The following is a 25,965-nucleotide window of genomic DNA, read 5'->3' as shown; positions in this document are numbered from 1 at the left end:
TAATTTATTATTTATATAATAAAATTAATGGGTGATTAACCACTAAAAATAATAATGATCGGTTAAGACCAAACCATTTCTAAAGCAATTCAAAAAAAAAATTTCAAATACATGTCACAGAATGGGTTTATGGTATATTTCTAAGAATATCCCATGGAGAATGTATTAATGAATACTTATATGATTGTAAATATGAGGATTAACTTTGTGAAAAAATGATGACATGATAAATTATTCTTGGTAAGATATAATCTTTTGTACAAAAAATTATTTTGCTTGTAGCCATATATTAAGAGATAAAAAGTAACAACATAATTTTTGCTTATGAAATGATGGAGGAGAAGTGCTCCTGAGTACATAGAACTATTTTCTCGTCTTCCTCAATTATTAGTTGAGCTCCATGAGACATGAATATATTGTAAGTAATAGCAAGGTCAGTAAACTAAATAATTATCAATTAGTCATGGACTAAAGAGAGATTGTACTAATATTTTATAGCTTATTTTGTAGTTTAGTATAAGTTATAAGTCTTCTTATAATTATGGAAAAGACAACCTCATACATATATATAATTATTATGGTTTGGGCGAAAAAAAAAAACTATAAAACTCTAAGAAGAGAATGGAACAGAAAAAGAGATAAGAGGAAGAAGAGGAGTTTTGTAACTAGAAAGTTAGTATTCTAAATTCTAAATTAGAATTCCTTTGGATGACATCTAAACATAGAAACTAAAAGAAGAACATATATGCATGCAAAGAAAGAGTTATTATTGCAGTAGCACTCTCACCACCTTTTTTATTTTTTTAGCACCTCTGTATTTTATTTATAGTTTTCGTACTCTAAACTTTTCATAAATACTAAAATTGTGTGATTTTAGTCAGAATGAAAGAAAAATATGAATATTGAAAATTAAGTGCTGCAGTGAATCGTGCATAATAGTATTTTAACCATGTTTTGTTTTTTCGAAGCAAATATTTAATTTATAGTATATACTTTATATATTTTCCATAAACAGAAAACTGCATGATTTGGATAAAAATTAAAGAAAATCTGAATTCTGAAAGACTTAAAGATTGCAGAAAACCAAAAACTGCATAGCAGTGGAGTTTCAAGCCATTTTTGTGGTTTTTCTGGTTAAATCTCCGCCACTAAAACTATGTAGCTCTAACCTATATATCATAAGATTTTCTAAATATTAAAATTACATGATTTGTATGAAAATTAATGAAGTTATTAATTTTAAAATATTTAGAGGTGTTAGAAAAAATGCAAGTTACCCCTACGGTTTTAGTTTACTTCATCATTAATAATGTAGACCAAGTACATTATTATATAATTACCGGTCAATATATTTTTCAGCAAATTATGTTATTAATTAATTAAAATTACTAATTATTTTATTTTTATATCTTAAGAAGGTAATATATTTTGTCTTGTTAAATTACTAATGGTCTATATATTCATTAAGCTATCCATGCAAAATTTATATGATTGAACTGGGACCAAAAAAAAAATCTTCAAAAAAACTGGCTAAATATTTACAGTCATTACAACAAAGCACTCCTTTAACAAAGGATCGTGCAAAAGACTGGAACTAGTTTCACTAATAAAAATGGAAAAGAGAAAATTATACATCAGCTGCATCAACAACTCCCTATCTATGGTTTCCTAGAGACGAAGAACTCGAAATCGGGATGTCTGTTTCTACATATCTGTTTTCCTTTCATGACAACAGCTCTTGCCATTACAGATGCTGTCTTTTCAAGCGTCCTTAATCTCTCTTTTAAACTTAAGCCTTCCCTTTCTGCTCTCTGATTCACGCCAGCACGTTTCAACTGAAACCAGCATTCGTCCTGTTTCATTTCATCAATTCATCATTGTACACATAAACATCAAGCTTTTTCATTTTTCCTTTCTTCAACAATGATCTTTTATTACCACTATACAAGCCATAATCTGAAAACTGATGGTTTGGCGGTAAATGCAACAGAACAAGTTAGTGGGAAAGCTAAATATATGACCTACTCGACACAGATAGCATAAAGCTTAGTTAGAGAGTGACCCTCTTGAATATCACCCACTCTTCACCTCTTAAATCACCTAAAACTTATATAACAATCATCAGAAACTAGGTGATAAACTAAATAAGTCATTTGGGAAAGAAGAAAGAAGAAAAGAGTGTGATAAGAAAAAGAAAAACAAAAAAAAAAAAAAAAAAAAAGAAAAAAAAAAACCAACATGGGAACTAGTGGACCTACCTAAAGGAAAGAGACTGGAAGGATGCAAGTGGGTATTTACTATAAAGTACAATCCAAATGGAACTACAAAGAGATATAAGGCAAAATTGATGGCAAAAAGGTATACCCAAACTTACGGAATTCACTACCAAGAGAACTTTTCACATGGTGCGGAAATGAATATAATGCGTTCTACTATCTTTAGTTACAAATTTTATTTGAAAATTAAAACAGTTTAATGTAAAGAATATTTTTCTATATGGGAAATTAGAAGAATAAATCTATACGGAAATCTTATAAGGTTTATCAAGGAGGTAGGGGCAAATAAATCGTATAAAATAAGAAAGGCACTTTACAGGCTCAAGCAATTCTCGAAGCATGGTTTGGAAGGTTTGCAAGAATAATGATATCTAACAGGATACAAGCAGAGCTAAGAAGATCACACTCTGTTTATTAAGCATTAAGATTCAGGAGAAGTAACAGCTTTTTTAACATATATGGATGATATAATTGTGAAAAATAACGATAAACGAAAAATAATTCTCAAACAATTCTTGCATAGAGAATTTGAGATCAAAGAATTGGAAAAATTAAAATATTTAGTCGGAATAAAAGTGATTTATACAAAAGTTAAGATATTCATGTCATAGCAAGAATATGTCAACAAACTTTTGAAAGAAACAAGTAAATTGGCATGCAAACTTATCGGCACCTTGATTGATCCCAACCTTAAACTGGGATTGGTATAAAAAGATGTTGAAGTTAACAGAGAGATATACCAAAGACTGAATTGGAAAACTGGTACACTTGTCACACATAAGACCAGATATTGCCTACGCAATGAGTCTGATAAGTTAATTTATGTACAAACCCAAATAAGTACGCTCACAGGCAGCAAACCGAATACTCAGCCACTTGAAGGGGATATTAGGAAAAGTTATTATGTTTCAAAAGAAACAAAAGTTTACTTCTTGAAACATACATTAAAGCAAATTATGCACCATTAGTATTAGACAAAAGGTCCACCACTTGCTATTGTACCTTCTTTGGAGGAAATCTGACTACATAGTGAAGTAAAAAACAGAATATGGTAGCATTGTCCAATGCGGAGTCAAGATTTTGTGCAATGAAACAAGAAGTATATGAGCTTTTATAATTGAAGATGATCTTGGAAGATTTGAAAATTGAATGGGACGAGTCTATAAGACTTTATTGTGACATTAAATTGATGATCAAAGTTGCTCAAAATTCAGCACAATACAACAGGACCAAACATACTGAAGTTGATAGACATTTTAGTAAGAAAAAACTAGATAGTGGTTCGATATGTACACCGTACATGTCCACCATCTTGCAACGTGCCAAGTGTCAACTAGAGGATTAAATAACTCCGGGTTTAAACAATTATTGTCAAGTTGGAAATAGACAATATCTATTCATCAATTTGAGATGGAGTGTTGGAAAGTGTACATTAAGTACAATTAGGGTAAAGGAAATATTGGTAAAATACCCACATATATAATTAATTATGTGTTTCCTTTCATTGTTCATGCTAAAATATATATAAGACCTTAATATTCAATAAAACACACAATATTACTCTTCCACAAATTGGATTGCAAGGGTAAATTAGCTAAAAAGCTGACAGGATGAAGACTAAGCAAAGATGTAACTATGTAAAGAGATGAAGAGATGAAGGACGTTCCACTTCTCACGTAGGACTAGGATTTTGTTTTCTGGAGATTTGATTAAAGACTCTAGCAAGTTACTTTGCATTCACAGGCCTAGCATCCTCTCACCCACAAGAGATGGTTCATTAGAAAGAATTCCCACACCATCCAAAACTGACTCATCATGACTCCTAACGATCCTCTACACATTTTCTAAATCCTCTTTCCCATGCTCATAAACCAGTAAGTCTTCAAAGTGGAACCAAATAGGAGATCGTTCTCAACACCTTCCTCCAACTCAAATAAAGAGACCAAAAAGAGAGAATCTCAAGAATCTTCATCAGATCAACTCTGCATATTCTTATCTTTACCTCCCCAGCCATTGGCTTTCAAGATGTCAAGTACCCATCTTTTAATAAAACATCAATCACCAGAAACTCTGTTTTCTTTCTTTGGATCACCTTGGATTCAAGACACCTTTTTATACCTTTGTTACCTGGGACTTCTACAGGTTGTCCAGCCGATAACTCTGGAGATGCTACAAGCAGATCATTGGGTTCCTTGGAGGCAGCAATTATGATTGATTGTATCTTAGGAGTAATGTCAATCTTCTTCAGAATATTTCTAAGTCTTAAGATGTTACTTGGGTGGTCATTTTTCCGAACTGATTGCAGTCAACTGTGGATTAACCTCAATTTTCGGAAGAATATTATCTTTAGACTTCTAGAGAAGGCTAAATTCTGTCAAGAAGAGAGGCATGCTGATGTTTCAGAGACCTTTTAGCTTTCTCCGTCTAGAAAATCTCTCTGGACCTGCTTCGGTCAACCATATTTAAAAGAAATTTACCCTCCAGCACTTTCAAATCAGCTGGTACAGCCCTATCTGGCAAAATCTTCTCATTTTTGAGTTAAACCTTATTTCTTTCTGCAATAATTACTTTTTTTGAAAATTGACTCAGATTCCAAAATAAGCTCCTTCTCGACATACCAGCTAGATCTCCACCTGATTGCTATCTTCACCTCCATGCTGACCTCTGTTCCAAACGCCAGTCTGACCTTGCTAGGACATTCCTTGGATCCTTCTTCTCTTTCAAAGTGATGTTTACTTGGTTTTGTTTTTGCAATTGAGAGACCCAAACTACTCCAACCTATATTGCCTCACTTCAGGTATCAGTGACAAATTCTTCCAGCATCCCCCAAAGTATTTTGTTATGACCAGAAACAACCCCGCAAGTTCTTCTTCACCTCTGCCAAACTGTACCTATTTGGTTCCCTACAAGATGGACAAAGGAGCTTTCTTTTGATGATCTTCAAATCTTTGGATATTACTTGCCAGCCATTGTACTCCCTCTCTCCTAAAATTCTTTTTGTTTGGTGAATTTAGTGATGCTTTGACTTAAAAACTACCACCTTCAACTGAAACCTTAAGGATTCGGCCTCATATTGAGAATTCACTAAAACACCCCCATATCAGAAAAAAAGTTCTCAGTCAATAAACAAGTATGACAGTGAATAAGGGCCCACAACAGAGAACCCTAACAGTATATGTTATAAAAAGCAAAGAAATACAGATTGAGAATAGTTTTGTTGAATTATGGAGGGTCTATATATGGTAATATCTAGGAGTGCTTGAGCACAGAAGTATACAATTCGATTAATATTTTACTTGCATAGACCTGTCTTATTATATTATCTCAACTTTCCACAAATCTGTTTGTCTTAGGAAAAAAAAAGAAAATAAAAGAAGAGGCAGGAACAACCAGTACCCACTTCATACAATTAAAAGGGTACAAGTTATTGGAGAGAATAGGCAGATTACTTCCACCTTTAATTCCATGACATGCTTCACATTATGCATTCAGTTTATGAACAAAATGAAATTATGTATATGGTAACAGAAAAAAGAAAGAAAAATATAGGACACAGGATTAATGTAAACATGCTAACAGAAACTATAAATTTAAGCATTTTAAGTAATAATATAAGACAGGGAAAGGGCCTAGGTTTATGGACACACTTGTGGCCAAAACTTAATAGATGAAAATCATAATTCCTCTTTTAAGTTTGAACAATATTAAAAAGAATAATTCATAATATCATTAATAAAGTAAAGCCACTGAAACAGCTATCTCCATATACCTGAGCGTTATAACTTTGGAGACCCACAACTGGAGATTCTATTTCCACACACATATTCTGGCACTTGAATTTGGTACTTCTTGGAACTAAATGGCCAAGTGAATGATAAGTCAAAAATGCTGCAGAAAAGTTGCCATCCGGTATCCTGTAGATAGGGTACCACGCCACCGAATACCTGTAACCATTGTGCAAAAAAGTGAATAAGTATTGTGGCAATACAAGGATTCTTTACTCTCAAAAGTACTTTTTTTTTTGCACTAACCAGGACCCAGGATGAAGTTCATGTATATTTATAGAGTTCAAGTTAGCTGGATCCCCATACATTGTGCACTCTGAAGGGACGTTACCTCTTACTAGATCTTGCACCCTGGATTGAACAAAATTGAAGATAATTTTACTGCCGAGAACCAGAAGACTCCAAAGAAAAAAAAAATTAAAAAAAAAGCTTACTAGTTTCTAATTCTCACAAGGGATTCTATGTAATTCTTAAAATTATTCTTTCCAATTATTATGCATGTGAAGCTGTTCAAGAATAACAATAACGGAACCAACCAGATAATATCAATCAGTTGATTATTAAAAAAAAAAGAAAAGAAAACCATAGCCATCGATGGATATTTGTTTTGTTACAATAAAGCAAAAGATTCAAGATAGTAGAAGAATCGCTACAGCATAGCCAAAGTTTCAATTATGTTCAATGGCCGAATGCAAGCAGATGATATAATAATTATCAGATATATGAGTGATCAAGCAAGGGAAAGATACAAACATCATTAGGATTTAGCTTTAATGATTGTAATAATGCGGCCTGCACAAAAGCTCTTGATAACAGCATCAATATGACAATAAATGATTATCCATGAAACTGAAACAGCGAGAACTAAACAGCTGCAAAAGAGAAAATACTTTTCATATAGAGGCCGTCTTTGCCAAGGCTTCTCTGACTCGAAATATTCAAAAAGCAGCTCCAGTTCACCAGACCATGCCATGCTAAAAGTTGGAACAGAAGAGCTTTCTTTATTAGAAAGCGAATATGATTCTTCACAAGCACTGTTCACATGCAATGGGATGCTTGTATCAGTTGTGTGAAGCTTAGGAACAACTGCTGAATATGTTGGAGGATGATCAACATCAGATTTCTTTTCTGACGTTTGATGAATAGATAACCCATTTTTATCCTTTATGGAATGATGTTTAAAGTTTTTGAAGAGCTGAACTGCTGACAAATAAGGTACAAAATATGCGGAAAATTCAAAAAGATCACGACCTAGTCTTTTTGTATCTTCATAATTCTCAGCCTTCACTTGTAAACCATAGCTGCCATGTTCCTCATACCACTGCCACAGGGTTCCTAATGGGATATTGGGTCTCTCATGCCTGCACAAAACTTTACGTCCAATTTGATACCCCACGCATGTCGTACAAGGTATTAAATTAATGTTTGAAACAACAGGAGAAGAAAGGTGTAGAAACTTCTCAAACTCCCCAATTTGACTGCCAGTTTCAATTCCGACAGCTTTGGAAGCCACTTGTACCCTACAAGCATCTCTCACTGCCCTGCCAATTTCATCTGAATCAGCTGTGAGCACAGAATTTTTTTCAGATTCACCTGGCACCCAATTAGCTGCAGCGTGCTCCTTGAGCATTGAGGAATTCAGGCTTCTCAACTTCTGATTCCTGCTTTCATCTTCATCTAATTTTTCAAATTCTTCAATTCCAATATTCTCTGAAGACAAAAGATCTTGGGAAGTAGAATCTACTTTCTCTTCTATGGAGTTCCCTGAACTCCAATCTTCAGAAATTTCTAATGATGAACTGCCAGATCCAATAGACATTGTCAAATCAGGATCCTTGATTACAACTGGCACCCATTTTTGCAGAATAGATCCAGAACCATGGTTCTGCTTACTGTTTTCTGAACGACAGGTTTTCTTTTCCCTTTGAGAAACTTCATTAATTATAACTAAATTTGATTTGTTCAAAGAGATGCGAGATTTTGGCAATGAGGCATCCTGACATTCCACATTCTGAGTGCAGGGAGCGTTAGAGTCAATATAATGAGATTCCAAATCACCTGGACAAACTTGAACTGATTTAGAATTCATGTATTCATTTGTATTGGACAGCTTCAAATACACTGGACAACCTGGATAAGTGTTGGTAAGAATTCCTTTGTTACTGTTAACTAGAGCTGAGCTAGCCAGTTTTTCATTTTTTTGGATATGAGTATCTCCATGAGCATCTGAACCGTGAACCGTATTGCGATGAGAATCCCTGCTGAAATAAATATTTTCTTCTTGTTTCAACTCTACATTAATCTTTCTTTTCAACTTTCTAACAACTCTATGTTTTGATTTCTTCTTATCTTGAATTCTGAAAACTGCATTAATTTTAGCAACATTAAAGCTCCTTTCCAGCAAAGGATCCAACTGAGAGCATTCAGAGCTTGATTTCTTCAAATCAGAGTCATTTCTCTGAACCCGTTGCCACACATGATTGTTCTCCTTTCCTGTATGGCCAGGATGACCTCCAAGCTTTTGGATGCTTGAACTTCTGCCAATTTTCTTACTGCACTTTGAGCCAAGAATAAGTGAATTACCAGTATCAGCACTCTTAGAGCCTAAAGTAAGTGAATTTGACCCTTGTAAGTCATACTTATCATGACAACTGATCTCTGGAATATGTGTTTCCTCCAATCTTCTGTTGATATCACAAGTGAAAGGCTGCGCCTGAGTATAACTCTGAACTACTGATACATCCACCACCTCAACATCAGGCCTAGATTTCTTACTCAATTCGGAAAATTCAATAACACTGTTGCTGTTGCCTTTAGAATTGATTATGTTATCCCTGTCATGAGATACTAGTCCATCCCCATTATCTGTTTCCTTGTTACCAAAGATTTCAGACTTCGAACTTCCGCAGGTACTGGGTAAAACTTGTATTTCAGTTGGATCAGACTCACATGAATCTCTCTTCTTCTTTTTTTGCTTCTTTCTTCCCTTGCTTTTTGTATTTTTCTTTGCTGCCATCTCTTTCTTAAAACCACCAATGCTTTTGTCAGTATCAGGTGAATTCATAGCATTTGTTCCTTTTGGAATTAAAGCAGAGGAACCATTGCACGTAAGACAATGCTGACAAGAAGAATTGCCAGAGAATTCATTCGCTTTCTTTATTGAGGTTCTGTTTCTTTGCCAATTAGGTGGAGGGAAGTTTCTGGTTGCAAATGACTTGACAGGAAAAGTAGCACCACGGGAAGGCACTTTCTGTATATGACATTGATCAATCATTAAAGAATTAGTAGATGGTGAGGGAACCAGGAATAAACTGTTCATATTCACCTGACATCCAGATCTCAAGTGCTTGGCATCATTAAAGTATTGCAGTGGGAGGGCAACCACTCTCAAATTTCCATCAAGTTCAGGCATAAGAAATGTCAAAACAGTACACCTAAAAATTTAATAACAAAGGATTAACAATAAGAAAATAATAATCTCATAGATAAGTAAACAAAATAATTCATTTTTTATAAGAATGTTATCAGATGAATGAAATAAAGTCTAATTTTCAGTATGTAGAACCAAAATACGTTATTTTCCAAAGCATGAGCTCCTTGGCCAAGCAAATACATTTATGCTTGAGGAAAGATATAAGCTTGTCAGAGATCAGTTTGAGGAGAGTTTGAAATCTCTTTGTTAAGCTAGGAGGGTCATGGCATCGACAAGGACAAGTTTTGTTGTTGCATTTGGGATCAATGTTTAACGGAGCCACTAGTAATATTAGTGGCGAAAATTCTAGTCTGTTCAATGTTTGATGAAGTTCTGGCGCTTGTCTCAAATGCAGCAAATAATAATACTTCTGAAACTTCCTTTTAGACGAATATGTTTGAGACTTAAGTTGGTGATAAATTGTTGCCATGATTTGCAGCTTATGGAAGGTTTATGATTGTTGTTAATGGTACATGGTACCTTACTATTGGTTGAGCTTGTTTTGTAAAATCTTTCTGAACACGAGTATTAGAATTGATCCTCGGTTCATCTCGTTTGGAATTGTAGTTCATGGAATTTGCCAATCTTAACCTTGTTACCAGTGGTTGGTGGAATTTCCCTTACCTTGTATAAATTTGTCAGACTATAACTTTTTACTTTACTTTTAATTTTTATTTCCTTTTTTTTATTTATAATAAAATTAAGCTAATATAAGCATCAGCTTGAGGACTGTAAGAGAATAGGAACTTTCCTATAGAATCCACCAGAGAATATTAAGCTATTTTTTTATAGTCCTTTCCTACATGTCCAAAATAATTAAGTTCTGCTATGGTTATACTTCTATTATAGACTCTATTCTTGATATTTTTTTATATTCATAGGTATCTCTATGAATAGTGAAGCTAAGATGAAATGTTTTTAGAATTAACAAATAATTTTTACGATAATTATGTGATTTGCTATTTTAATATATTTTTCCACTATCTTTTCTATATAGGAAATATTGACACAATTTAGGAGCTGAATGTAGTGTTCACAGAAAAAATAATAATAAATAAACAAATAAATGTTCAACACCCACAAAGAGGAAGAATTTTGAGTCAGTGGGGATGTAAACGTCTCTATAAAGTAAGCACTTGGAAAAGCATGTAAAGGAAGAGTGTCCTTCAGGTAGGATATAGGGATGGAATCATGCATGCCGTACAAAGAGAAACAAAGATACTTGCAACATGTAAATTCAACAAAAATGCACATTGAAGTTAATTAAGCAAAATATAAGAAACATCTTTACCATATTTTCTAACCCAGAATAATTGAGTGGCTGCCTATAAAAATAAATCCGAACAGGGATCTTAAGACCATGAAAGTCACCAAAAATTTGAGAAATGTGGTTAAATATAAGGAAACACAAACATTGATTTCTTTCTTGACAGATTAACCACTCTCAATGGCAAGAAAAAAATAAACGGATATCCTAGAATCCATATTACCTCTGATCAGTGTTCCTCCAAGTGACAGAGGATATTTTAAAATCCTGAAGAAAGACAGAAAGTCAGTACAAAATCATAGAAGAAAAAAAAAAGGCTAAAGTACTGAGATCATAATAGTGACCTGTGACAGTGCTTTGGAATTTTCTTGCTCTAAAGATTTCCTTGATGAGTAATTGTTTTCTCCATTTGCAGTCTTCTGGTTATCACCACGGGTTCTTCCAAGAGCACACTGCATCTTTTGTTGTGCCTACCCATTTCAGCAGCGTGATTTAAGAACAATAACATAAAAAAGAAGATTAAATCCAATGTAATTTCACCCAAAAATCATTTTCAATGATCTGATGATCCACGTTATTAGCAACCACATTATGGGAAGAATGAATTATGCAAGAAGGGGCCAACATTTCTAGCAAGTGGTTAATTCACAAACTAAAATAGAGATCAGAATTATAAAGTGACTAGGAATTCAAAGTAATTTATGGTAAAGATATTTTCTGATTATGCATATCAAAACTAACAAGAGAATCAGAAGTATAAAGTGACTAGGAATTTATTGAGAAATAAAAAAATACAGCACAAGGAGAACATGTTATTCTCTAGAGACTCGAAGAAGTTTTCCGATTCTCTAACACTTGAACACCACATGAATTACCAACTGGTGAGTTAAACCAACCTACAAACCGACCTATCTATCTCTTTCACACGAATTATACGAAACCATCCCCCAGAACATTAATCTTTGTTTCCTATTTCCTGCAAACAGAGTAAATCCTCTTTCCCAATTCCTCCATAAGCCTCGAGATCAGAGCTCTCTTACTTTGGTTGTTAAGACGCCTCGTATTCCAAAATAATCATTGGAAACAAATAGAAACAAGGAAATTTCTCCTTACCCCTTCCACACTCATAAACTACCATGTTGTTTTCACCGTAGATGATGGTGCACTCAAGCATCCTTACATCCTACTCTAGTCACCCTTTCCTCTCTCTTTTCTTGCCAACCCAACAAACACCATAATGGAACTCGATGCATTCTCCTTAGCTCCTTATTTTGATGTTGGTTTTTTCCCAATTTGACATGTTAATTTGAACAAAAACCTCTAGCTTGTTCCAACAGCCTGCAAGTAGCTCTGACTCCTCTAGATCTCCCTAGAAAAGATCCCATCTGCCTCCTCTAGGCTAGGTTATTCCCAGGACACAATCCCCAACCTATGCAGAGGAGCCAATTTGCTCAGTCTGGTTGCTAGTCAGATGTTGTGTTCCAGCCAATGGGCTTTGTAGCTTAATCACAAGATAATCACTAAGGGCAAATAACTTCTTCTAGAAACAAAGGGAATAACTTTTGGCGGGATTAGAAGAAGAGGATCCGACAACCTAAGCTCTTTGATGGGTTCAGAGCTCCTTTGGATTGGGAGTTGAAAGGGTGAATAAAACTTTAGGCCTTGAGGACATAACCAATATTCAATTCAGCTACTCTTTAGGCTTTTTTCCAGGAAAACTTAAAGGCTTTGGCTTAGCTACCTTATGCCTAAGTCCCCCAGAAGTTCAGCATGTTCCCTTTTTTATTAGATCCATCATAGAATGGTTTTGAAATTCAAAATTAACACGGATTACTTCTCTTAAAAACTTAATAAACAATAATTCTAGGGGATTAGCTGTAGTCATCTGACATCTGCATAGAATGAATTATAGACATGTCTTTTATGGAGAAATACCTAAATCAAACATGTTATTAAGTTGAAATGAAATCACTCATTCAATCAACCATCTTCCTAACATACAAGTAAACAACACTTAAGAATTAGCCATAAGATAATACTATTGGATGCTAACATATTTTAGAATTTACATCTATAACAAATATTGATACTTAAATAATACTAGAAAACATATTTCTACTACTCTTCATGTATTAACATGTCTCCCCACTGGTTATTACATTAAAGACAATATCTAACATATAATCCTTTAGAAATTCAGCATTTTTTGTATGAACACTTTGTAACAAAGGAATTATCTTCCTCATAATCATCTACCAGAAACTAGCACATATTTTCCTCATTATACATTTATTTATAAATAAATTTCTGACTTTTGAAAAATAGTCTACCCTTATTTTAGAATGGTGTCGATAAACAAATGCCAAAACATGAAAATTTCACCATAAATTACACGCAAAAAGCCTACTGGTGATCTGACTATACTTAAACGTTTGACATGCCCATTTCCTTGAGGAAACTGTTTTTCGTTCAAGAGTTATTCTTAAAGAATTAAGTTAAGATTTGATATTTAACTACTAAATCAAAAAAATCATACTTGGTTCTTGCAATTGCAAATAAAAATGTAAATAATCAGAACTTGAAACATGGGCAGGAAATGGGGTAAAAATCCATAAAACAGAGAGCCCCAAATGTCTGAATAAAAGTTCAAGAGGGCAGCAGATCACTTACCAGAAATCAAAAGAACCCCATTCAACAATTTTTCCAAACAGTCACATAATCAACAATCAAGAAGGAATTTTACTCTAATTTGATCGATTAAAATGTAAAACTGCTAAAAAATTGACTGAAAACCCGGAAAAAATCAAACCCCCAAAAATCCCTCAAACAAAAGATTCCCCAAATTTAGCTAAGAGGATCAGATAACAACCCCCAGAAATCACAGCTAAATTTAACTGTCATTTTAGCCAATTTTAGATTTACCTACAAGAATTTGCTTATCTCCTATATACCCTCATCTCAATTAGATATACCCATGATAAAAATAATCTCACACATACATACTCTTTTACCCTTCAATTGTTTAGATAAAAAGGAAATGGAAGTATTCAAGATTACAGAGAGAGAGAATACAAATAGACATTTGCAAAGAAAGTAGAACAGAAAGAACAAACCATGGGAGACTTCTGGTCAATCTTCTCCATAACACCTCTCTTCTTGCTCCTCTTTCTGCCCATACTTAAATACAACTATCACTATATCTATCTATTTTATATACTTTATTGAAGTTTTTCTTCTTCCTCTCTGTCTTTCACTGCAATTTTTCTCTTGAATAAGCTAGAAAAGGGGAGCGAGAAAGTGAGGAGACACGTGAGTTGGAAAAAGGGGGGACAAAATTTCGCATGGAAATTTTGGAAAGTTGATATATATATGGATATATATATATATCTTTCTCTATATATACACATATAAACAATATACATCACAATCTCCATTTCATGTAACCGAAATTGATTTGTATGGTATATTATTAATACTGGGAGCACCCCATTGATAATTCATTTTCTTCCAGATTATTATTCATTCAGAATTTCCAACAACCAATTCCAACTAAATTCCAACTTTTTTCATAAAAAAACAATAGCTTGAAATCCATTTGTTCTATATATATAATGGTTTTCTTATTGTTTCAAGAATGGACTGAGAAGCTTTTTCTTCTTTATTTTTTTTTTTTTGGTAGAAACATAAAGCTTATAAAAGAAAGAATAAGATTTGAGATTGGCGTAAAAAACAAAAGGTTGGGATGACTAAATTTATTATTGAAGTTTAAACAGTTGTCATATCTTCATTTCAACTGGCAATGAAGTGCAGAAAATGAGAGCAGGTTTAGTGCTTGGGGAGGAAAAGAATAGAAGAAAATTAGAGAAAGTTTTGGAAGGAAAAGAAAAAGAGAAAAAAGAATATTTAAATATTTATTTTTTAATTATCTTAATTATCTTAAATATATATATATATATATATATTACGTACCACGTTATGTCCACGTGCGCACAATTTTATTAGGTTTCGAATGATATTTTTAATATATATTACATACCACATTTTTAGTAAAGGTTTACATGTAAAGATAAACATTATCCCCAAGCATGAAATATTTTTAAAATATTTTTAATAGTTTAATAGAATGGCTATATGTTATTTATGGATGAATATTTTTAAAATATTTTTAATATTTGAATACAATGGATATATGTAATTTATGGATGAATATTCAACAACATATACTAATTTATATTTTATTTTATTTAGGATTTGCTCATTAGTTTATGTTTTTTTAATGCTTCTATTTGTTTCTTTAATTAATTATATTAGTTGTATAGTGTTAAATAATTTATGGTTTACATATTTATAAATGATTATTAAATGTTTATTAAATAATTATTCAAAAATTAAAAAAAATAATAACTTGATTTGGCCCAGACTAACATGGACCAAAAAGTTAGTGCAGATGTATTGAATCAAATCTTATATAGTATGATCTTTAATTCAGGCTAGATATGCTTTTTTTAATCTCAATCAGGCTAGATATGGTACGATCCAATTCAATTTTAGACCACTGCATAATTCTATTATATGAATAAAATTAGAAAGTACAAGACTTATATAAACACAAAATTAGTACAATGGTTTATTCAAGAAAACATGAATTGCATAAAGACTTTAAAAGTAATTCTAATGTCCATGAGGTTATATTGTTATCCACTTAGATATTCATCTAACGATATTTGAAAGACTGTTAGTTATAAGGGTTTGTTCAGAAAAATTTTCAAAATATAAATTGTGTTTCAACCAAAAATTATTGTATGAGTCAATTTAAACATTTTGAAACATTATAAGAGCATTAGGTATTTACCCTTTTGAAATTTGTAGCTATATTGAATAAAGTATATGAAATAATTAAATTAGAATGAACTTTTATTTTTGAAGTCTCCATATTCATCAAAAAGTTCCACTCAAATTTTTATTATTTGATAAAATAGAATATGTGGCCTCATGTGGACTTGATATTATCTAATAAACCATGAAATACTAATTATATTATTTGGTGAAATAGAATATGTGGTCGTGAGGTAATTAGAACTTGCATCCAAGTATTTATTCGGCTACCCACATGCACCTAGCTCTTCTCAACAAGTTAACCATTTGAGTATTTCTATTATCTTAAAAATATTTGTCTTTCAGGTACCTAGTTTCACTTCTTACAAATACTTGTTTATCTTGGTTGCAAGCTTCAGCACTCAAGTATTTCTCTCAAATTGTAACGATTCCGGAAATTTAAAGGAAATATATATATTTATTCTAAGTGCATAAACGAAATAAAAAAGATTATGATTAACATCCCTTATACAATAATCAAAATATATTAAAGATATTAAGTAATAAACTAACTAAAGAAAATACTCTGAATGAATACTATAAAAAAAATTAATAAATTTTTTGGCTCCTACTCGCCGTCTTCCTGCGGAATGGGCTCGAGAACCAAGTCTTCCTTATCTGAAATGGTTAAGTAAAGAATGAGCTACACTAGCCCAGTAAAGATGTCACACTATCTCACTGTCATAGTAGTAAAAGTTGGTAGAAAATAAAAACGACCAATGGAGCATAATTTATAACAAATTCATTTATCAATAATAAAACTCTTTACTGTCCACTTATCTCGGTGAGATTCATGAAAACAACTTATGAAAATAATAACATTATAAACATCATAAGATCATGCACACTCTGTAACATAACACATATCATACTTTTGTATTTCAATCATCATACAATAAATTTCTTCTTTTATCAGCCTACGAGTATTCATGGGGATCCATAAGGGTTCCCGTTACACGTGAACCTTTCACCTTAATTCTAAGGCCGTCCCCATACCCCGTCCGGTATGAGCACCAGAATCATAAATCTCGATACCCCGTCCGGTATGAGGGTGAAGCGGGCCGTCCCCATACTCCGACCGGTATGAGCACCAAAACATTTAAAATCTCCATACTCCGTCCGATATGAGAGACCACGTTCCAAGTAGGGTTCCCTATGGACCCAGTCCATCCATCATCTCCCAAGATATCTAGTGAGGCTGTCGACTTATCCATTTATAAATTCACATACCCTTTTCATTTTTCTTAGTCTCAATTACCCAATCAACATGAATACGTAAACCAGTAACGCACACCAAATAAGGCAACACAACATCGGGTTCATAATAATTCAAAGCATAATAGATTAAACAGTGATTCATGCATACGTAACCACAGAATAAACAATCAAATATTATACTGCATTTAGACTATAAACTACATTAAACAGGAACAGACCGACAAATACATCAGGTTCTGGCCCCATTAGCAATCTTAGTTAATTATACATATCTATTAATTTATAAAATACCGTTTTATCATTTATTAAGCTTTAATGCCGTGATAGAAAATAGGGTGAGAGATCCTTACTTGTTTCGGAGTCTGAAATTGGGTTCTCACTGCGCCTACGGGTAGTTCCTAGATTCTCTGAATTTTTTTCCAGAAACTGAAACACACTTTCGGTACCTGCACATGTCCCCAAAAAATCCCAAATCAGACCCAGGGCCTATTCGGCCAATTTTGAAATTCCGGCATGGCGGCTCCTCCATGCTCCAGCGATGGCGCCGCCGCCCACGGCGGCGATCCGCCTCGGGTTGGCCGTTTTCGGCCGAATTCGGCCAAACTTGCACTGGTTCCTGTGATAAAACACCCCCAGGGCCCTCAGTGGGCCAAAAAAATTACAGAAAACTGAGACTTACCAACGACAGAGCTCTCGGGTGCGGCGGCTCCTCTGGCGCGAGTTGCAATTTGGTGTTTTGCTCTGGTTAACTTGTAGAGAAAAGAACGGTGGTCACAATTGTGTAAAAATTACATCGAACGGGAATCGGAAAGGGTATCATCGGAGGCAAAAACTGAGAAAATCCGCGGCGGTGCCGCTGGGCTTCGGTAGTGTTTTCCGGCCAATTGGCGGGTGGTTTGGCTCTGATTTGGCCACAGATGGATTCAGCATCGAAAACCGAGCCAATGGGAGAAATTTTACCTTGTTTGGCGGCCGAAAAATCCTCCGGTGCGGCGGTGGGTGGCGGCAGCCGATTCCTCCGGTGGCTGGGTCGTCTTCTCCGACGAGGGCTCTGGTGGTTAGGGTTTAGGTTTGGGTGTGGATGAGGTTATTTATAACTTTTCCCTTTTAATCTGAGTCATCCATCACGATTTAATGTGGACTGTCTGATCGCGATTAAATTAGAAATAAATCTGGACCGTCCATCGCGATGCGATCTAGGCCATCAGTGCGTGATTCAATCTGGGCCGTCCACACGCGTGAGATCTGGGCCGTCCATGCACGCTTTTGATCTGGGTCGTCCGTGCGTGCGGGAATGGATCTGGGCTGTCCGATCGCGCGCACGCGAATCGCCCACGTGTCTCCGTCCCGCATGGCTTCCTGCGTCAGCGTCCCTGCCACGGGGTATGTCCTGGTTGGCTGGGGCTGTTGATGTGGCGCAATTTTTTAAAATTACGTTTTGACCCCCGATTTTTGATTTTCTTTTCAAAAATATCCCCAAAATCTAAATTTTCACCCCTTTTTCCCAAAATCATTTTTAATTAAATCTCAAAAATAATTTTACCTCATTTTATCATTATTATTATTTTTATTTCTATTAAATTAAATTAAATTAAAACCTTATAAATTAATTATTAAAATAAAATAAAATCAAATAAAATTCTAATAATAATAAAATAAAAAGTTTTGGGTGTTACACAAATACTTAATTATCGATAAGTTTTCTACACTTCTTATTGTAAATTAAACCCTTGCTTAAGGTGTCAAGTTTCACTAATCAAATATTTCTCTCAAATATTCAATTCTCAAGAGATTTTTAACATATTTTCTTGCAAACCAAATGTTTATTTAAGGTGCTAAGTATCACCGTTCAAGTGTTTCTCTCAGACACTCCATTCTCAAGATGTTTTTTACACTTTTTCTTAGAAATCAGATGTTTATTTAAGATGTCTAGCTTCACCTAATAAGTGTTTCTCTCAAACACTCAATTCTCAAGAGGTTTTTAACACCATTCTTACAAATCAAATGTTTATTTAAGGTGTTTAGCTTCACCTGACAAGTGTTTATCTCAAACACTCAATTTTTAAGAGTTTCCCATATATCTTACAAATGACATTCTTATTTAAGATATCTACCTTCATGTTACAAGTATTTCTCTCAAACACTCAATTCCCAATAGGTTTTCTGACATTCTTCATACAAAACCCAAAAGAATAGAAGGAAATATTACAAGTTTTTCTTACAAAAAGGAGATTTACATTATGAAGCTCAAAGAAATCTCTAAAATAATTTTTCAAGATTTTGGTCAAAATATTTATTTTTGAAGAGCTTAACTCAAAAGAATTATTCTAATAAGTACTTTTCAAACTTTAAGTACATGAAATAATAAAGTCTCAAATATGCTCTAACCAACTATAGATATTAAAGTTGAAGCTCAAAGAGAATGAAATTTTTAAAAAAAAAAGATTAAGTCAAGCTTTGGCTCTTAAATCTTTCAAAAGTTTGTTTAAACCCAACTAGATGAATAATAACAAAAAAAAAAGCCAAAGAACATATATAAGTCTATCTCAAGTTATCTATTTCTAAGAGTAGATTTCAAAATGAAGAACAGCGACACTGAAAAATTAGGGATCAAAAAATAAATAAAGAGTTTTTGCTTGAAATATTTGAGTTTTCATATTCAAATTTATTTAAATACAAACAGATGAATGTTTAAAGGCCCAACGAGTTTTCTAAAGATTACCTTAAAGAATCTACTCCAAATGTAAATTTCAAGTTAAAGAATAAAGAGACTAAAAAATATAGGCTTAAGAGAATATGAGAGCTTTTTGGCTTCTAACGAATTGAATTCTTCTCTCCAAATTTGTCACAAATGAGATAGAGATGTCCTCTTATAGTGCCAAAACAAAAACTGATTGTCACTCACATAAGAGTATTGTTTTGGTTGTTTTAAAAGCCAAAAATGCTTTTCTTTTTAGTTTCTCATGCACACTAATGCTACAAAATTTTTGTTACATCTAGTATCATATCACATGTTCATTATTTTATGAAAAAAAATATTTTATGTGATGAAAATATCATCACATCACATTTCTCATTGTTTTTCTATAAAATAAAAGATTTTTATCCTCAATTTTTTAACTTTATTTCATTTATAAACATCATTTTCAAAATATTTGTCACATAAACAGCTCACATCAATAATAGATTAAAAAATCATTTGAAAATTTCTCTAACTTTAGAAAAGCTTTAAGATCTTACTTAAAAAATAATTTTTCACATAGAAAAACTTAAGCATAAATTAGGAACTTTAGATAGGATTTCTCAATATTCTTTAAAATTAAATCTAAAGCCAAAAAGTGAAGATAATCCCTTACCTTATTTTATCTTCTATCATCTTTTCTTCCAAGTGTGTTCATACAATCTCCAAGCACTAGATCTTTCTTTTTTTTTTCCTCTATCGCTTATATCCAATATATGTTTATACTCTAACTTTATTGCTTTAGTTTTGCTATAATTTTTCTTTTAAAAACATTAAAACAATGTTAATTTATTAAGTGTTTGTCATTTCATCGAAAAAAATTCATATATTTCAACAATTGATGTTAAAAATTAAATACTATTGCCTAATTGATGTTCACCCATTTAGAAATCCTTTATAAATAAGCACCTTTTTAATTTAATTTATTACCACTAGATAAATGGCGAACTTTTAAAAAGAGGATGAACAATTCCTAAATAAAAGAAAGAGAAGAAACATATGATTAAAGAATGAGATCTATAATTTTTAAAAACTACAAAAGAAAGATAATAATATATTAATTTAAAATAGTAAGTAAATAATACAAATATTTATGATAGGTTCAATTTTTAAATAATTCATATCCACTATTTGAACTAATACTAACTAGAGTTTTGAAGATCTTACCAAATGTAAATTGGATATTGCTTTTGTAAACATAACTAACATACTACATTTTTAATGATTTAGGTAAAAGAAATTCACTATTTTTGTTTTTTTATAACTTAGATAGAATTAGTCTTCCATCTTTTCAATAACTAATAAAACTCTTACTCAAGGATGCAATGAAAAAATTTGGTGAGTTTAGTGAAATCTGAATATAAAATAACATAGAAATAAGAGACTTAAACCGCTCCATATTCATGAAAAAATCATAAAAATAAATATGAAATCATCCTGATAGTGTAACGACCTGCTTTCTCTGTAGAGAAAGAAGCACTATTTCACGCACATAACCTAATAATTTTACGCAGCAACAAGCAAAAACTTAAGATCAATCATTTTCTATACAAAATTACAAGTCATAAGGCTTATAAAATTCTTTACATTGCATCGTTATAATATAATTAAATCAATTTTACAAGACAAAACTCTCAAGATCACTAAACATTCTTCAAAGTCTTTCTTCAATCTTGAACTTACTCTTGATCTGAACTAATATGTATTAAGAGTGTGAATTGGGGTGAACTTCACGGACACAGTAAGAAAGAGGGTTAGTGTCCAAAACAAAGACATGCACACACTCAATCACACAAGATTCACAAAACAAATGCATATCTTCTTTAAAACCAATTTTCAAATAATATAATAACAATAATTTTATATATCTCAATAATTTCCTATTTCACATAGGATTTTTCCAAACATAAAAAATATTATAACATCACGTTTACATAATCGAGTAACATTATTCACTGATTTCATCTTACACTTCCTAACAATTAGTTGCACTTATTGTTGAATTGTTTAAAATTGCACATGTCAATATTGCTTTCACTTTCTTTTCTCACTTTTCAATTACACTTTCATCTTCAGTTATATTTTTATTAAGATTCAAAATTACCATTTTTACATCTTTTAAGAGTCTTATCATGCGATATTGTTTCTGTGAGCATCAATGAGGGTATTAAGAATCTCTTCTACTATGTGGGTACATCACTTATCACTTATCACTTATCATTTGTCACTTATTACTTCCCCAATACACCTAAACACGAAACGATTATGTATTTAATATCACTTATTACTTTTCACATACACCTAAACACGAAACAATTATGTATGAGACTTTCAAGCTATGTCTAGCTAAATTCATATCCACAGGTAGGGTTCACCACACTTCATTTGCCAAAATGGCCACACACACACATACTCCCCTCGTTGATACCCGTTAAATAGATTTTCACGTCTTTTAAATGTTTTTATTTATTATTTTACAACTCAATCCCATCACTCTAACATACCTACCTACACAAAGTAGATACTTACATATTTTCACTCATGATATGTATACACTGTTTACACACATTATGATACACTATTTAACCTTCACAACTATTCAAACATCAACCAATACACATATGCACACTATTTATACCAATAGTTTTATACATACAGATACATGTATAGTTTTACATATATATATAGTCTTACTAGTTTACTGGAATCTAAAGGATAATCCCTATAACCACAACACTCATATTTTTTACCTGTATATTATAACAGCCCCGGAAATTAAAAGGAAATGTATATATATTTATTCCAAGTGTGGAAGCGAAATAAATAGATTATGATTAACATCCCTTACACAATAACCAAAACGAATTAAAGTATGAAAGAATAAACTAACTTAAAGGAAATACTATGAATGAATGTTGTAAGGAAAATTAATAAATTCTTTGGCTTCTACTCGCCGTCTTCCTGCATAACAGTAACCATGGGGATCCATAGGGGGTCCCTGCTACACGTGAACCATTCATATTAATAACTTAATTCTAGGGCCGTCCCCATACCCCGTCTAGTATGAGCGCCAAAACCATAAACCTCAATACCTCGTCCGGTATGAGGGTGAAACGGGCCGTCCCCATACCCCGTCCGGTATGGGCGCCAAAACACATAAAGTCTCCATACCCTGTCTGATATAAGAGACCACGTTCCCGATAGGGTTACCTATGGACCTGTTCCGTCCACCATCTCCCAGGATATCTAGTGAGGCTGCCGACTTATCCACTTATAAATTCACATACCATCCTTATTTTTTCTTAGTCTCAATTACCCGATCAATATAAATATGTAAACCGGCAATGCACACCAAATAAGGCAACACAACATCGGGTTCACAATAATTCAAACTATAATAGATCAAACAGTTATTCATGCATACAGAACCACAGAATAAATAATTAGATACTATATTGCATGTAGATTGTAAAATACATCAAACAGAAACAGACTGACAAATACATCAGGTTTGATCGCCATTAATAATCTTAATTAATTATACATATCTATTAATTCATAAATACCATTTTATCATTTATTAAGCTTTAATGCCGTGATAGGAAATAGGGTGAGAGATCCTCACTTGTTTCGGAGTCTGAAATCAGATTCTCACTGCGCCTACGGGCAGTCCCTAGATTCCTTGAATTTTTCTTTGGAAACTGAAACACACTTCCGGTACCTACAGATGTCCCCAAATCAGACCCAGGGCCCTTTCGGCCAATATTGAAATTCCGGCACGGCGGCTCCGCCGTGCTCCGGCGACGGCGCCACCGCCCACGGCGGCTCCGCCGTGCTCCGGCGACGGCGCCACCGCCCACGGCGGCGATCTACCTCGGGTTGGCCGTTTTCGGCCATTTTCGGCCAAATTCAGCCAAACTTGCATTGGTTCCTGTGATAAAACACCCCTAGGGCCCTCGGTGGGCCAAAAAATTCTAGAAAACTGAGACTTACCGGCGGCGAAGCTCTCGGGTACGGCGACTCCTCCGGCGCGAGTTACGATTCGGTGTTTTACTCCAGTCAACCTGTAGAGAAAAGGACGGTAGTCACAGTGGTATACAAATTACATCGAACGGAAAAAGGGAAGGGCCTCATCGGAGGTAAAAATCGAAGAAACCCGCGGTGACGCTGTTGGACTTCGGCGGTGTTTTTCAGCTAATCGGCTGGTGGTTTGGCTCCGATTTGGCCACAGTGAGGTTTGACATCGAAAAACGAGCAAAGGAGAAAAATTTTACCTCGTTTGCCGGCCAAAAAGTCCTCCGGTGTGGCGGCGGGTGGCGACGGCCGGTTCCTCCGGTGGCTGGGTCGTCTTCTCCGGCGAGGGTTCTGGCGGCTAGGGTTTGGGGTTGGGTGTGGATGCGATTATTTATAACCCTCCCCTTTTAATCTGAGCTGTCCATCATGATTTAATCTGGGTCGTCCGATCGCAATTAAATTTGAAATAAATTTGGGTCGTCTGTGCGTGATCAAATCTGGACCGTCCACACACGTGAGATCTGGGCCGTCCGATCGCGCGCACGCGGATCGCCCACGTGTCTCCGTCCTGCGTGGCTTCCTGCGTCAGCATCCCTGCCACGCGGCGTGTCCTGGTTGGCCGGAACTGCTGACCGAGCTGCTGCTGTGGCTGTTGACGTGGCACTATTTTTTTAAATTGCGTTTTGACCCCCCGATTTTCGATTTTCTTTTCAAAAACATCTTCATAATCTAAATTTTCACCATTTTTTTTCCAAAATCAATTTCAATTAAATCTCAAAAATAATTTTACCTTATTTTATTATTATTATTATTTTTATTTCTACTAAATTAAATTAAATTAAATTAAAACTTTATAAATTAAATATTGAAATAGAATAAAATTTAACAAAATTCCAATAAAAATTAAAATAAAATAAAAATAAAAATAAAATAAAAATTTTGGGTGTTATATATACACTGTGCCTAATTCATTTTCACTGATTTACGAACTATTCATTTGCACATATTCTAATGTTCATGCTCTCATTATGCATACACAAAAATCATGTTTATATAAGTTTATGCATATCATATCATACACATAGACTTGTTTTTACACATTTAATTACATATATTTCTAAAGCACCCACACACGATAATATACATACACATGATGAGTTTACTTAAAACATGTTAGAAACTTAAACAATTTAAAAAACCTATAAAATATTCATTTTAAGGAAAATAGTTTTTTTTTATAAAAATATGAGCATCTCTAAATAAGAATAACCCACTCTCTTACCTAAAATATGATCGAAGAGATGTCGGAATCCTCACTGGTTTTGATTTATAGTCATCTCCACGTCCTTCTTATTATCCAAATATTTTTTTTCTTTTATAAACAAAAATTACACGTGTTAAACGATAAAAACTTCAAAAATAACTATAATATAATGGTGGATAGATTTTTACTTTTGACGCGCGGTCTAGGTCACTAGGGTCACCTGTACCACCACACGTGCCTCCACGCATTGCCACATGCTTAAACATGCGCCATATGTCAGACCATTATGCACTATTGCCAGAACAACCATTCGCCATCGTAAGTTAATTGACAACCACCACAAAACACCTCATGCATTTAAATGTAGCACAGATTTGGTAAAATCACTTCGGAAAGCACCATGGACCAACGGAATTGCACGATCAGCCACCACATATAAGTCTTCTTCTCCAAGTAGATTTGCTGCGAGTCACATTTTTTCCTGGTCGTGCATCATCTCCACTTCATTTTTTAGATTCACGCGGTCATCAGTCACGTAAATCCAGTTGTCGCGCGTACCAGATCCACCTTGTCGTCAGTCATGTTTGTTCTCTCTCCCTTTCTCTCTTCACGCGACCCTTTTTCTCTCTCTATGCTCCGATCTCTCTCTCCTCATGCACGGGATCTCCTTCTGACAGAACAAGTCTCTCCCTTTTTATAGGCCGGGAAGGGGAGTCGTACATGCCTCTTCTTTCTTTTTCTTCGACATGCAGGTGTGTTCTTATTTTCTTCCTTCGGCTTCCAAAGGAGCACACACCTCTACTTGCCTTTTTTCCCTTTTTAATAAAAACAACGTCATTTTAGAAATTTTTAAAACAATGTCGTTTTGTCTTTGGCTTTTCCTAATGCACAGTTTTGGGCTGGGTTCCATTTTTTGGGCCTGGTGTTACAATCGCCCTCGCTTAAAATAAATTTGATCCTCCAAATTTGCAATGACTAGGTAGTTTGAAGACATCCTTACTCGTTTCTAAGTTTCCTCTTCAACCTAATGGTTTCATTATAATGTTGTTACTCG

The 25,965-nt window shown here is 33.9% G+C and overlaps 1 protein-coding gene across 4 annotated transcripts; it reads right to left on the bottom strand.

The window, feature by feature from the left end:
• Positions 1-1,475: 1,475 nt before the first annotated feature.
• LOC110807561 (uncharacterized) lies at positions 1,476-14,622 on the bottom strand. 4 transcript variants are annotated; one of them, XM_022032720.2, is made up of 8 exons: positions 13,914-14,622; positions 11,145-11,270; positions 11,024-11,067; positions 9,387-9,495; positions 6,952-9,311; positions 6,308-6,412; positions 6,046-6,220; positions 1,476-1,835 (listed from the first exon to the last, which is right to left on the bottom strand). In XM_022032720.2, the coding sequence occupies exons 1-8, from the start codon at positions 13,974-13,976 to the stop codon at positions 1,659-1,661; spliced, it is 3,159 nt and encodes a 1,052-aa protein (XP_021888412.1). In that variant the 5' UTR covers positions 13,977-14,622; the 3' UTR covers positions 1,476-1,658. The 4 variants fall into 4 exon arrangements, with proteins under 4 accessions (XP_021888412.1, XP_021888411.1, XP_021888410.1 ...); XM_022032719.2 differs by having other exon boundaries at positions 1,476-1,853; positions 11,145-11,258; positions 13,914-14,620; XM_022032718.2 differs by having other exon boundaries at positions 1,476-1,853; positions 13,914-14,619.
• Positions 14,623-25,965: the final 11,343 nt, after the last annotated feature.

The sequence above is a fragment of the Carica papaya genome, chromosome 9, assembly GCF_054855325.1.
Source record: "Carica papaya isolate Zhongbai chromosome 9, ASM5485532v1, whole genome shotgun sequence".
NCBI classification, from domain to species: domain Eukaryota; kingdom Viridiplantae; phylum Streptophyta; class Magnoliopsida; order Brassicales; family Caricaceae; genus Carica; species Carica papaya.
This window is presented reverse-complemented; position numbering and strand designations above follow the sequence as displayed.

Coding starts and splice junctions, on each gene's coding strand:
- LOC110807561 (XM_022032718.2), bottom strand. CDS start 13,976: ATGGGCAGAAAGAGGAGCAAGAAGAGAGGTGTTATGGAGAAGATTGAC. Junction 6,413..6,951: donor AGACGGCCTCTATATGAAAA/GTATTTTCTCTT, acceptor TGTTCAATCCAG/GGTGCAAGATCTAGTAAGAG. Junction 6,221..6,307: donor GAACTTCATCCTGGGTCCTG/GTTAGTGCAAAA, acceptor CAATGGTTACAG/GTATTCGGTGGCGTGGTACC.